The sequence below is a fragment of the Physcomitrium patens genome, chromosome 5 (genome assembly GCF_059467195.1).
Source record: "Physcomitrium patens ecotype Gransden chromosome 5, ASM5946719v1, whole genome shotgun sequence".
Lineage (NCBI taxonomy): Eukaryota > Viridiplantae > Streptophyta > Bryopsida > Funariales > Funariaceae > Physcomitrium > Physcomitrium patens.
In genome coordinates this window covers 5,450,270-5,463,023 of record NC_143414.1, presented here as the reverse complement: position 1 = coordinate 5,463,023, position 12,754 = coordinate 5,450,270, and the positions used below count along the sequence as shown (strand labels likewise).

At 36.0% G+C, this 12,754-nt stretch overlaps 1 protein-coding gene across 3 annotated transcripts; it reads left to right on the top strand.

The window, feature by feature from the left end:
* The first annotated feature begins 1,975 nt into the window (after positions 1 to 1,975).
* LOC112282273 (serine carboxypeptidase-like 22) lies at positions 1,976 to 7,115 on the top strand. Of its 3 annotated transcripts, none has more exons than XR_012217567.2 (10): positions 1,976 to 3,781; positions 4,111 to 4,215; positions 4,410 to 4,505; positions 4,656 to 4,748; positions 5,108 to 5,193; positions 5,337 to 5,618; positions 5,773 to 5,900; positions 6,056 to 6,157; positions 6,292 to 6,432; positions 6,562 to 6,702. XR_012217567.2 is itself a non-coding variant. In XM_024519701.3 (10 exons), exons 1-10 carry the CDS (start codon positions 3,541 to 3,543, stop codon positions 6,724 to 6,726), a joined length of 1,434 nt encoding a protein of 477 aa, XP_024375469.1. In that variant the 5' UTR covers positions 1,978 to 3,540; the 3' UTR covers positions 6,727 to 7,115. The 3 variants fall into 3 exon arrangements, 2 of the variants coding, with proteins under 2 accessions (XP_024375469.1, XP_024375470.1); XM_024519701.3 differs by having other exon boundaries at positions 1,978 to 3,781; positions 6,297 to 6,432; positions 6,562 to 7,115; XM_024519702.3 differs by having other exon boundaries at positions 1,981 to 3,781; positions 6,300 to 6,432; positions 6,562 to 7,115.
* Positions 7,116 to 12,754: the final 5,639 nt, after the last annotated feature.

The following is a 12,754-nucleotide window of genomic DNA, read 5'->3' as shown; positions in this document are numbered from 1 at the left end:
GAGGCTCGTAGAAGGGTGGCTACATCTTCACCCTTGATTTTTAAGATCCCTAATCTAGATCTAAGGCCTTCATTCATCCAAAAGCCAATCTCATTACCAAGACTGATGGCTCTTGTAAGTGGTCAAGAAAGCATTTTTTTGTAAATCTAACTTCACTATTGTGTTCAAAACACCTTTTTAAGCTATGATCGACTACTCACATACTTCAATCCATGCTCAATTATAATTTTCATAGAAGTTTTTACTTACAAGGATCTTGGCAATTTTTGTGAAATTCTTCAAAATGAGAATTTCATTGCTTCTCTTATATTTTGAAGGAGAGGTTGCTGATCTTGTTTTCTTCACTCCACGAGCTAAATCTGGTGCTATCATTGCATTAAAAAGACTCCCATTAAGTAGAAAAACCACCATGCCGCTTGAATTTGTCAAATTTGGAGGAAAATCCAAAATTATCATTGCTAACTTCCCTAAATCTTTTAGAGAATTATAATTCCAATTCCTAAATCATGTGAATGATTATAGATGCACTCATAGGCTTTTAGTCAACCCTTATAGTAATAACTAACAACCTCTAAATTATTAAACTAACTAAGTTGCTATTCTAATTTTCTAACTCTTATCACTTTAGCCCTAATTAACCTAATTCAAGGAATTAAGCTATAATTTATACCATCAAGGATTGTAATCCTAAAAATTCTATAAAACTAAATTCCACTTGTATAAATCCTAATCTAACATGTTTAATTATCATAAAATAGAAAAATAATAAAAATTTAAATTTTAGAGTATAATTGAGAGCTCACAGTACCTCTTTTTTAAATATATAATTACTAATATTAAAAGAGATCATCCAAAAAGTATAAAAGAAATTAAATTATTAGTACAAAATTTGACTCAAACTAGCAAGGACTATCTTGGTAATTAACTATGTAATCTTATCTTTTATTGTATACTTTATTATGGTATGGAATGAATTAATCTAAGCTATATTAATCAATTTTTGGTTAAGAATGTTAATCAATTAGCTAAGAATGTTTTGGGAAAGATTTTAAAAATAAAATAGTATAGACAGTTTTCTAGTGAATAAAACTAAATGCTGGTGATGAGACTGTTACATTTGATTCCTAAGCCAGTTTCAATAGCTCTGAAAATTTGGGTGAGACTGTTGACTTGTTGAATCTATTCTTGATGAATGCACATCATGTATTCATTACAATCCAAATATATACAGTATCCTTTCATGCAATTCCGTAACAATAAACATCATCTACAGAATGACCAATGGCAACGATCCATAATCAGACCCAGATCCAAGTATAACTGAAGGGTCACTGGTTTTTCTGATGGACCTGTCGTCACGTATTAGACGTGATCTTTTTGTCAGGTATGTTGTTATAGATTTCATAAATATTTCCTCAGAGAATGGCAGTTTTACTCCAGGATGCACTGAAGAAATCATTTGCAATAAAAGAATGTGCCATTACTGCACTTTCTTCGAATAAAAAGTAATAAAATGGAGCAAAGACTAGCGCAGGAGATAATCAGTTACAAAAATATTGTAATGAAGGTTATTTGAAGAATTTGCAGGGAAGTTAGACTCTGACGATGAAAGCCCTCACTATGCTCAACTCTAGACTGCTTGAAATAATATTTTATCCTTCCGTTTTGTGTTAGCAGTCAATTGCCTTGCAACTCTCTTGGTTCATTTGTTTTACAAATCCTTGTAACTCTATTCAGACGAGTTGTGTAAGGTCCCAATCAGCACGTTCAAAATCAGCAAACTGAACGCCTCCATAATCTCTAAACAAGCCATGATACACTCCAGTCTTCTAAATGTTTGCACTGACAAGATAGCGTATAGAAACGGTGAGTACAACAGAGATGTGTATGAAGTACTGAGTCTTAAAGTGGGCATAGCGGTGACATAATGTCATCTGAACCCCATGTGTGATACTGATAATCCTGTTCAGCGATCTTTGTATTGTATGAATGATAGTACATACATCAACACATTAACCTGTTTACACACAGTCCAAGTGTTGAATGTAGCACTAGTTATACTCTTGTACAAGTCACCGAAGCAACCGTTGCAATTTCAGACTGAATTAAGATTCCTCACTCGACTAGGTAATCTAAAGTTGCTGGGAAAGATCGAACAAGCAGGACAATCTTCGTCTTGGTTTGGTATGTGAAGATCAATGCAGGTGAAGTACTTGCACTAGATCAAAATTGCACCAGATCGAAGTAGGTTCTAGAAGGAGAGTAGGTGGGGGAAGTGAGGAAGAGTGGGGTGATGGAAAATCTCCTGGAGCGTCATCTTTTGATGTGCAGCGAAGCAGACTGTCAGATACAATAAGAGGCAGTACCGGCGGAAATCAGCTTGTTGTACGTGGGAAATGAATGAAGAACTCCAAACTCTCGTCTGCTCTTCAGATGAGATGTAATTGTGGAGTGTTGTACCAATTATACGGGAGACTAAGTTCTAGCTGATTGTACATACCATGTAGCTGATTGCAGTACCTATCACCCCAGTTAAATGCTTGTTGCAGGGTTGTCTGCAGAAATTTGGCCCAAGTTTGGTTTCTCGAGAGAAATTTGGCCGTCGTCGTCGTCGTTTCCTTGATGGTCCTAATATATGCACGACTAAGACTCGGCAGCACGTGAGCATCTCGGTGCTCTCTTCAACAAAATAACTACCCCTCACACTATCATTCGGGGCTTCATGTGGCCGTCCGCTCGGGACACCAGCTGCTGCGATCTCGCATGTTGATAATTATCAAGCTGCTTGTGATTTCACCCTTCACAAGGATACTTTAGTACTGGTCTTTCAGAGCGGATACTAGCTTGTCTAGGGGTTGTCAGGTTCTGAAATATGCTAAGTTGCAAGCTGTGCTTTTTCCTTCTATTGCGTTGTTTGCCACGGTAGCTTCTTGGACCGTCTTTGTAATCTCCAGCGAGAATTGAATGCTAGTGTAATGAGAGTACCAGTTGAGTTCATGGGTCGTTTTAAGCACACATGCGTATCTTTCATGACATGGTTCGAATCGTACTAGGAAATTGATTTTGTCGAGCTTTTACTTGAGTTAGTTCACAGATGCTACTGCAATTCTCTCCGCCGTTTCTTCAATTGAAAGAGAAGGCCGCTTTCGCATGTAAACATATTTCAGGGCTCCTTTGGATCCACTGAAATATATACAATGATGTCGTCTTGCACAGGGTATAGACTCTCCGACTCAAGTTAAGGTCGAAGAGTGAAAACCATGTATTGCAAGTTTGTACTGGTGTGAATTTCTTAACACTGTTGCCTGTTCAGATGAGATAGTAGCCTAGCGTTGTGGCATCTGGACATAAAGCTTATAGAATTAGGATTCTCAAACATCAGTTGTGTACTTTTTATGTATTCAAAAGCAAGGAGTCAGCGAATCTAGATGAGATCCAGTAGGAAGATATTTGAATATGATAATAAGAAATACACATTTCCTCAGGTAGTGCCTTGGCTTCACGACTTGAAATTCATCTTAACCGCAAGTCGTGGGCATAATGTTTAACATCGTCACTTTACCAGTCATGATCGTCTTCGTGCTGATGTTCTTAGAGAGTATCCAAGGGATCCTAGAGCATGCAGTGAAGGATCTGCCTGGGCAACCGCCAGTGAACTTTAGCCAATATGCTGGATACATAGACGTGGGAGAAACCAAGAGTAAGCACTTATTTTACTGGTTCGTGGAAGCTGACAACAAGAGTCCTTCGTCACTCCCTATCGCCTTCTGGTTCAATGGAGGTGAGATTTTCTTGAGAGTTATGGTGAGCTATGACAGTAGTCTTCAAACCTGGGATCGAAACCATGTACAGAATACCCACACACACTCACAACACACACACACACACACACACATATATATATATATATATATATAGTAATCGTATATAGAATCATTCACCATTAAGAAAGATGTATAATTTCTACCCAAGCTACGAAGTAATAGTTCTCAAGTCGGATCAAATTGATTGATGATCTTTCGTGGGTACTCTCCATTGGAAAGGAACGTGCTTTATGAATATTGTTAACGATTATTTAGTTTCAATATGAATTTGGTTCTTGTTTTGCAGGGCCTGGATGCTCTTCAGTAGGTGACGGTTTGTTAACCGAATTGGGCCCCTTTCGTGTCTCCTATTCGGGAAATCTCACATTCAACGAACACAGCTGGAACAAAGGTAAACATTCGCGGTGGTGGTGGATCTCATATTGCACAAAAGCATTCTGTTTTTTAGACCATGTCTGAAATGGAGGTATTGAAGATATTCCAACTAGGACTACTTTTCAAAAATAAACTGGTTTCTTCTGGATCACACTCGCTGTTAGAGGATAACATATTAACATATTACATGCTGAAAATCTGTTCACGCAGAGGCTAATGTGGTCTTTGTGGAGTCTCCTGTTGCTGTGGGATTCTCTTATTCAAACAAAAAATCCGACTACGCAGCATTTAGTGATGCACAAACAGGTAATCACACTAAAATCATTTGCTCTAGTAGAAAACTGGAACAAAATGCATGTTGGCTTTCAGATAATCGACTCGTACAAACATCTTGTCTATCCTCTGCAACATTGTCATGTACATCACAAAGGGTTTTGTTGCTCTGGCCTGATGCAGCCACGGATGCGTACTCGTTCCTGGTGAACTGGTTCACGAGCTATCCAGAATACCTCAAAAATGATATGTACATTATTGGAGAGAGCTATGGCGGTACTCCTTTTCACCCTCACGAAACCTGCTAACTCTATATTAATGAAGATTTTGGACATGGTTGCAAACCTGAATTGGTGATATTTCTGCCATTTCATGCATTCATGAGTATTGATGTAAAGGACTGGAACTGCGAAAGAATGAAGATTATTTAAAAATTTATCATTCTCATAACAGTAGAGATAGATTTTCAATTGATTTTTTTGATGTGTAAGAAACCTGCTTCCTTATAAGTTGCAGCGTTGAGAGCAACTAATGCCTTTGTTCGGTGAAAAATCTTGTGATCACCACATTCGTGCCGTGATAGTTTGACAATCACTGTTATTATGTCCTGTTAAAATGTCATTTATGGCTCACAGGACACTATGTTCCCCAATTGGTACAGCAAGTAGTAAAACATAACAAAAGTCCCGGAGCTCAGTTTCTGAATCTGAAGGGCTTTGCGGTACTTTCACTACCCTTATAACCAATCATGCAATATCAATAAGCGTCTGTTCCTAGACTATTTTTCACTCACTAGAATAATCAGACTTCCATTTTACAATAGTTATGATTATCTTGCTCTAAATTAGTGGAGGATTGACTCAGGTTGGGAACGCATGGACAGATGCATACTTCGACAATAAGGGCTCAATCGACTACTTCCACTCACATTCACTAATCTCAGATGAGACCTACAAATCTCTCATAGATAATTGCGACCTGGGTCACGAGTTCCCAATTGACGTGCCGAATACAAGCGCCAAGTGTAACAATGCAACGCTGGTGCTTTACAATATGGACCTGTCAGGGTTGAACGTCTACAACATTTATGGCCCCTCCTGCAACCTTCCTTATAACAACGTCTCCACTCAGGAGATCATGAACCAAGTAAGGTCACATTTGAATTTTGCTCGTCATGAATGTGCGTCCCAGAAAACACAAATCCAAGAGGCATGCGGATGCCACATACAAAACCAGAATGCGTCATTAAGAGTGATGCTAAACTGCTGATTGGACCTTTTGTGACATCTTGTGCGAACAGAAAACACCCAGCTTTCCTGCATCAGCTGCAATTGATCCCTGTCTGGACTATGTCACGCCATATCTAAACAAAGCAGATGTCAAGAGAGCTCTTCATGTTTCCCCGGACATTGAATGGACCGAATGCAGGTAGCACTACCAAAACAACTGTACTTCTACTGCTATGTAATTTACGCAAGCTTATGTTTGCAGCATTCTGGTGAGCTTATACATATTAGTATGCTCCCGAGTAGAATTCTACTGGTAATTAAGAAGCTCAACTGATAAAGTGTTCATAATTGCAGCAACACAGTGTTCAATAAGTACGCGGTATCAGACATTCTATCTTCAATGCTTCCAGTTTACCGAGAGCTTCTCCAAACTGGACTAAGAATTATGGTATACAGGTACTAAATCACCTCTTACCATCTGCATATGTGATTCGAATTCCCATCGGGCACCAAGGTTGCATCACAATCAGAAAACCTAGCATTAAATGCTGTAAGTTATGAATGAAATTGTCAATGGTGGGTGGGGGGAGGCAAGCAGCGGGGACTTCGACGGAAGGGTACCAACCACAGGCACTAGGGCGTGGATAAGCCAGCTGGGAATCCAGGTGAAGAAACCCTGGTACCCTTGGGTTCATGGTGGTCCAAGAGAATCAAACACTGGAGGAGGACAGGTATCCTACTTGTCCTACTCCATTGACTTTATGGTATTTCTGTTAGACTCACAAGTTCCCAAACATAAACGTTGAGAATTCTCTGGACTTTACTCAATTATTGGTGTCTGAGATATGTTTGTTCCATAGGTTTCTGGCTACGCTCAAGTATACGAGAAGAATTTCACCTTTTCAACAGTTAGAGCGGCTGGGCACTTGGTGCCAGCTGATCAGCCTAAGCGTGCTTTAGCCCTCTTCCACAGCTTTCTGACGGGGAAGCCTCTGGAGCCCTTTGAGTACCCAGCAAGACCTTAGGCATGAATTCATCATTTACTTGCATAAGGTCCTTAGGAGTGAAGTATCAAATGTCTAACCCAGAATGCGGAAAATCATCCATTAATCCAATTAAACGACTCTGTCAAATGCATCCAACTTTGAATTTACTTCACAAATAGCTATCTGGACGGTATCTAAATTTGCATTCACTTGACGCACTGCAAGATCACCAAAGAGACTAAGGAAGGGCGTTGAACCTAAACTTGGTACATTTAGTGGAAAGTTCGTTGTCTTATGACCAATTATCACTTTTTAGTGATGGCAGGATTGGTAACTTATAGTTTCGTTCATCTCACGTGGCATCATGTAACCAAATTTCAGTTCGAGTAGAATCACTTGATGCAGTGAAATAAACTTGCTCTGTATCACGTCTACTTTCCTTCGATAGAAGTATGGTACAAACTGCAAGCTGTTTAGTCACCTCCAACGATCCATCACAACCTAAGCATGAGGTAAATAAGATTTATGAGTTACATCACAATTCCCGAACTTCCACCGCCAAACACTTATCAGCTGCAAGAGAGACACATGTTTGAGATGTTCGCAAAGATGCTCAAATATGTGTCCATAAACGAAACATGTGGTGCATCGGACTTGCAAGAAAAAACGAGTGAGGAGCACACTTTCTCATGGATAGTCCCAATAACAATTTTAGGCGTACTAAGTCCCACAGCTTCCATTCAGCAAGGGACTAACCCATGCAGCACAGCCACAGAATATTACCAACTGGTTGGAGCCTCCTACAGGGAGTCTCAAGCACCATTCTAACCTAAATTCTTCCGAGTATAATCCGAGCAAAGAATGAAACTGAAAGTGGGGCTTTTCCAATGACTTAACCTCAAGGTGAACAAACAATTACTCCACTATTGCTGCAGCATGTGAGGTGGACCAGTTGGCATACACGCATGAAGTGAAGAAACACACTCACTTACAAGTTGTGTTAACTACGAAGTTGAATTCACAATACAGTCCCGTCTACTCCGGAGTAACTACACAAACACTGGGAGTGTGAATTTGCTTGAGGTTGGTGAATGCTAACATGTGAAGTATTGACTGCCTTCGATTGACCAATTGTTGGGTTCATCGAAAGGGTTGCTCAATCATGCTCAAGGTTCATGAACTTGAAGCTGCAATGCACGGAGGTCATGAAGGTCGTTACAATCAATGTCCTAACATGGGGATTGGAGGTAAGCAGCTCTTTCACCTTGCACGGCTTTATGCACAGATAGGGCACAGCCATGATAGAATTAATTTGTGTGTGTGCATTTTTATTTATTTATATATATATATATATATATCTTCAACCTTTTTGTTACTACCTTGGTGAAATGGCAAACGCCTACCTCGACAGAGTGTGCTTCTGTGTGTCAGTGTGTATATGTATATATATATATATATATATAGATACTAACTTGCAGAAACATCAAAATTTGATATCAAAAACAATTTGATAGTCTTGTGAATTTCAAAGGAATCTGTTATCTTTGGAGACATTTCTTGGTTAAAATATAGTGTTTGTGAGTTTCACGTGAATTTATGTTGATGCTTTTCTGTGATTTGAAGACCTTTCTTGTGAGCAAAATTTCATGATCCAATTGATGAAAGAAAACTGAAATTTTGTTTGTCTCTTCATTGTTGGTCCTTCATGTGAAAACTTTTGTACTCTATGTAAAAAATGTATAGAAAATATACATAGTGTATGATTTTTTGGATAGTAAATCTTTGTGTTCTATTGAATATTATTCTACCTAAGAGTCTCAAGTCCAATCAACTTAATAAACTTGCTCATAAACCTCTAATTATGTGTGGACTGTAGGCTTATATTCTTGGCCTCAATTCTTTTGTATTTCACAATGAAGATTCTTAGTTCTTGAGCTTATCAATACTTTTATATATAGTATATGCACAAGAAATTGAAGATCTGTTGCATGATGTCTACTATATATTTCAGTTGTTTTTTGCAAGGCAAATGGTTCATAGGCCCTTGTAGCCATTGATAGTGTCCCAAGCCTTCTACTTAATACTATACATGAACTTTGGTAATATTATTATGGAATTGACTTGCAAACACTCTTTTTGGATGTCCTTTATAGGTAGGTTCTACCTCAAATACAATTACCATCAACTTATTACTAAGTATCCTTTGACGTCTTTGTAGTTCAAGTGGTTTTTCAAATTGGGATCATCTCCGCGAGCTACTTGTTTAAGATGGTATAACTGACAGGGTGTCTATCTCTTGACTATCCATATGATATAAAGTAGACAAGACAAAAAAAAATATAAACATGCTATGGTCATGAACTCAATCTATTGACTTATATTGTTCTAAACATTTAAAAAAACTACCTCTTTAGAAGCTGCCTCCTTCCTTTCTTTATGACGCCAAGAACTAAGAATCTTCATAGTGAAGCCATCTTACAAAGCTACTATTCTTTATTTTGTAGCTTTTGGTGTAGATGGATGTCGTTGATGGAACTTTTGAATCTTCATTTGAGCATTTATAAGGTTGCTAGCTGATTTCCATATGCAATTATTGATATCATATTTATACCAATAAACCAAATATTCAAGCCTTCCATGTCTTATCCTTAAATCTAATACCTCTTCTACTTCAAATTCAATATGATTATTGATTTCAACTATAGGAAGTAGTAGTTGTCTTCGACCGAGTATGTTTGATTCTTTATACCTTTCCAAAAGTGAAACATAAAAGACATGATGAATCTTCATAGATGAAGGTAATTCCAAGCAATAAGTTATGTTATTGATTTTTTTTTTAATCACAAATAGTCCCAACCTTTAGTAGTCCAACTTATCACATGACCTATTGGTTTTTATATTGCATCAAAGAAGCCACACTTTGTCACCAACTTGGAATAGAGGATGTCCCTTCCTCAATTCATTTGCTAGTACCTTATAACGTTGTTGAGTCTTTTTTAGGTGAGTCTTTATGGTTGCTTGAAGTTTGCCCATCTTTGTAGCAAACTCCTCTACTGCTGGATCTGCCGACTTCAAAGGTTCTATCATATCCAACTTTGAATGATGATTGTAGTTTGAGTAAAATAACATTTGTTGTATAGATGCATGGATTGTATTATTATATACAAATTCCATCAATAACAAGTAGGAAGTCTAATCATCTTGTTGATAGTTGATGGTGCACCTCAAATATTGTTCAAGAATTTGGTTGACCCACTCCGTTTGGCAATCAATTTGAGGATGGAAGGCAGAAGAAATGTTGATGTCAACCTTAAGAAACTTGAAGTGTGCCTTTCAAAACCATGATACAAATTATGGCCCATGATCTGACACAATATTGTTTGGCAACTTGTGGTAATAATAGACATTGTTAATAAAGAGTCTTTCTCTTTCTTCACTAGTAATTGACTTCTTGTAAGGTATAAAATATCCCATGTTGGTCAATTGATCATTAACTATGAAGATACTATCAAATGAACTTGATGGTGGAAGATCTATAATGAAATCCATGGAAAGAGATGACCATGGTTGTCTTGGAATAAAAAGGGATTGAAGAAGTCTATATTGTCGATGTTGAGGGTTCTTTGACTTTAAACAAGTATGACATGAAAGTACAAATTTCTTAAAGTCCTTCCACATTTTAGGCCACCAAAGTTCCTTCTTGAAGGCTTTGAATTTTAGTTGTTGAAAAATAAACCTTACCATGTTCACCAAATGCTTCCACAAATGCTACCAAACATGCTTCAAAATTATACAATATAGGAGAATTCTTTTCAAATAATACAGCAAACCAAGATAAAACTTAACATGAGAGCAAGGTTCCAATCAAACCAATACAAGATGCTTCAGTAGAATATCATTGAAGTTGAAGCAAGGTAATTAGTTGTACTTGGTTTACAAAGCCACGAAATTTTGAGTAGATGCCATCAAACTTTTTCAGAAGGTTGATCCTTGGTTCTTTTGTTGTTATTGTTAACAATTCATTGCCTTCAATGGATGTACCTTCTATATTTGTTGAAACAAATATAGTTGTTTGAGAATTTGGAACCTCTATTACCATTTGATTTGGTGGTTTAGGCACTCCGGCTCCTTGACTATTATGTATGGTTATATATAGTTTTTTATTTTGCTTTCACAAAGTCTTTGTTCTGATCCTCAATGCTTTAAGAGCATTAATAATAGAATCTAACTTGATCTTTTTAAAATCTATTATATTGACTTTTCTACCTTCTGCCATAAAAAATCAAAAAAATACACACATTCAAAGGAAAAAAATATCTCATCTATAGTATTAATAAAAATCAAAATCAAAATAAAAATCAAAAGAATATTAAAAAAAACAATATTAGTCTAAAGAAGGGTAATCGACAACCTCTAAAATGCTATAATACTTTCAAGAAGAGGAATAATCCAATCTTTGTCAAGAAAGACTAAGCTTCTAATATTATTTTATGACAATCTCCAAAAACTATTAGGAACTTTATATGAAATAAGGATTAAAGATCAAAAAATGAAGTAAACTCAACATTAGAATAATAATTGGATACAAGGGAAGAAGGCCATTACTAGACTACAAAAAGTAAGTTGTCAAGATTGAGGATTCCTTCAGTTTCGACTTCTATATATAGTAGGTCGTAAGAAGCTTCTTGAGAAGTTTTTATGAGGCTTGGAAATAAAGCAAGCTTAAGACCCTTCTTCAGTAACTTTCTAAATCATCTAAAGCCTCCTACAATCTTTTAGGATTTCCTATGATCTTCTAGAACTTTCTTTGAATCTACTAGATCTTTTTAGAAACTTATAGGATATAGAAGAACCTTTTTAAAACCTATTAGAACCTTTTAGAAGATTTTATAATTTTCTAAGAGTATATTAGAATTTTTTGGAATCTTCTAGAATTTCTTAAAACCTTCTTGAATCTTGTTGAATTGTATGTCTATGACTCCTTGAGTCCAATTATTATGTAAATAATTTACAAGAATATTATGTACTTTATATTAACATGTATTTTGAATCATCACTAAAATTGTCTGAACATGTCTTTATCTAGATTTGATTTCAAGATCACTTATCAATCCAAAAATCAACAAGATTTATTGGACACTCTTTCTAATCATTCTTATCTTGCACTAGAAAAAAGGGATGCATATTTTGATTAATAAATAATGATTCTCCTGATGTTGGAGCATTTTTACCTTTGAGGAATAAAATCAACATTGACTATTGCTTAAATCTTTGTCAAGCAAATTCAATTAAATATGTCTTTTAATCTTCTTATCCATGATATTAAGAATAATTCTTCTAAGTCTTATGCTACTTCTAAGTTTAAGTTTAAGAACAACTTATTCCATTTTAAAGAACAATTATATATTTTAAAAGGTGGGGCACAATAACCTATTCTACAAACTCGTCATAACTTTCTAATAGCTAGACATTTTGGATACAACAAGTCTTTGGAGCTAATATGAAGAGATTTTTAGTGGCGTTAAATGTGTAAAGAAGTTAAAGACTTTGTCTAATAATGTGATATTTGTTTAAGATCCAAAACTCCTTGCCATCGATGTTATAGACTACTCTAGCTATTATCTATTCCAAAACAACCATGGTCTTTTGTTTCTATGGATTTTATCATGATTATATATTTATGGTAATAAATCATTTTATTAAGATAGTATATTTTATATTATATATAAAATCTATTAGTCATATAGAAATAGCTAAGCTTTTTCTTAATAATATCTATCACTATTATCGATTGCCTAAAGATATTATATTGGATAAAAAGATTCAATTTATATGAAGATTTTGGAGAATCCTTTTCAAGATTTTAAAAGTAGATATAAAGCTCTCTTTAGATTTTCATCTTCAAACTGATAGGTAAATGAAATAGATAAATTAAGTTTTACAGCAATATTTGAGGTGTACCATCAACTATCATTAAGATGATTGGACAATACTTTTATTATTGAAAAATTTTGCATACAATAATTTGATACATTCTTCCATTCAATAGATTTTTTTTTTTGCCAAT

Excerpts from the sequence above, each read along its gene's own strand:
- LOC112282273 (XM_024519701.3), top strand. The coding sequence starts at position 3,541 with ATGTTTAACATCGTCACTTTACCAGTCATGATCGTCTTCGTGCTGATG. Across the intron at positions 3,782-4,110 it reads CGCCTTCTGGTTCAATGGAG|GGCCTGGATGCTCTTCAGTA; the intron begins GTGAGATTTTCT and ends CTTGTTTTGCAG. Across the intron at positions 6,158-6,296 it reads CTAAGAATTATGGTATACAG|CAGCGGGGACTTCGACGGAA; the intron begins GTACTAAATCAC and ends GGGGGAGGCAAG.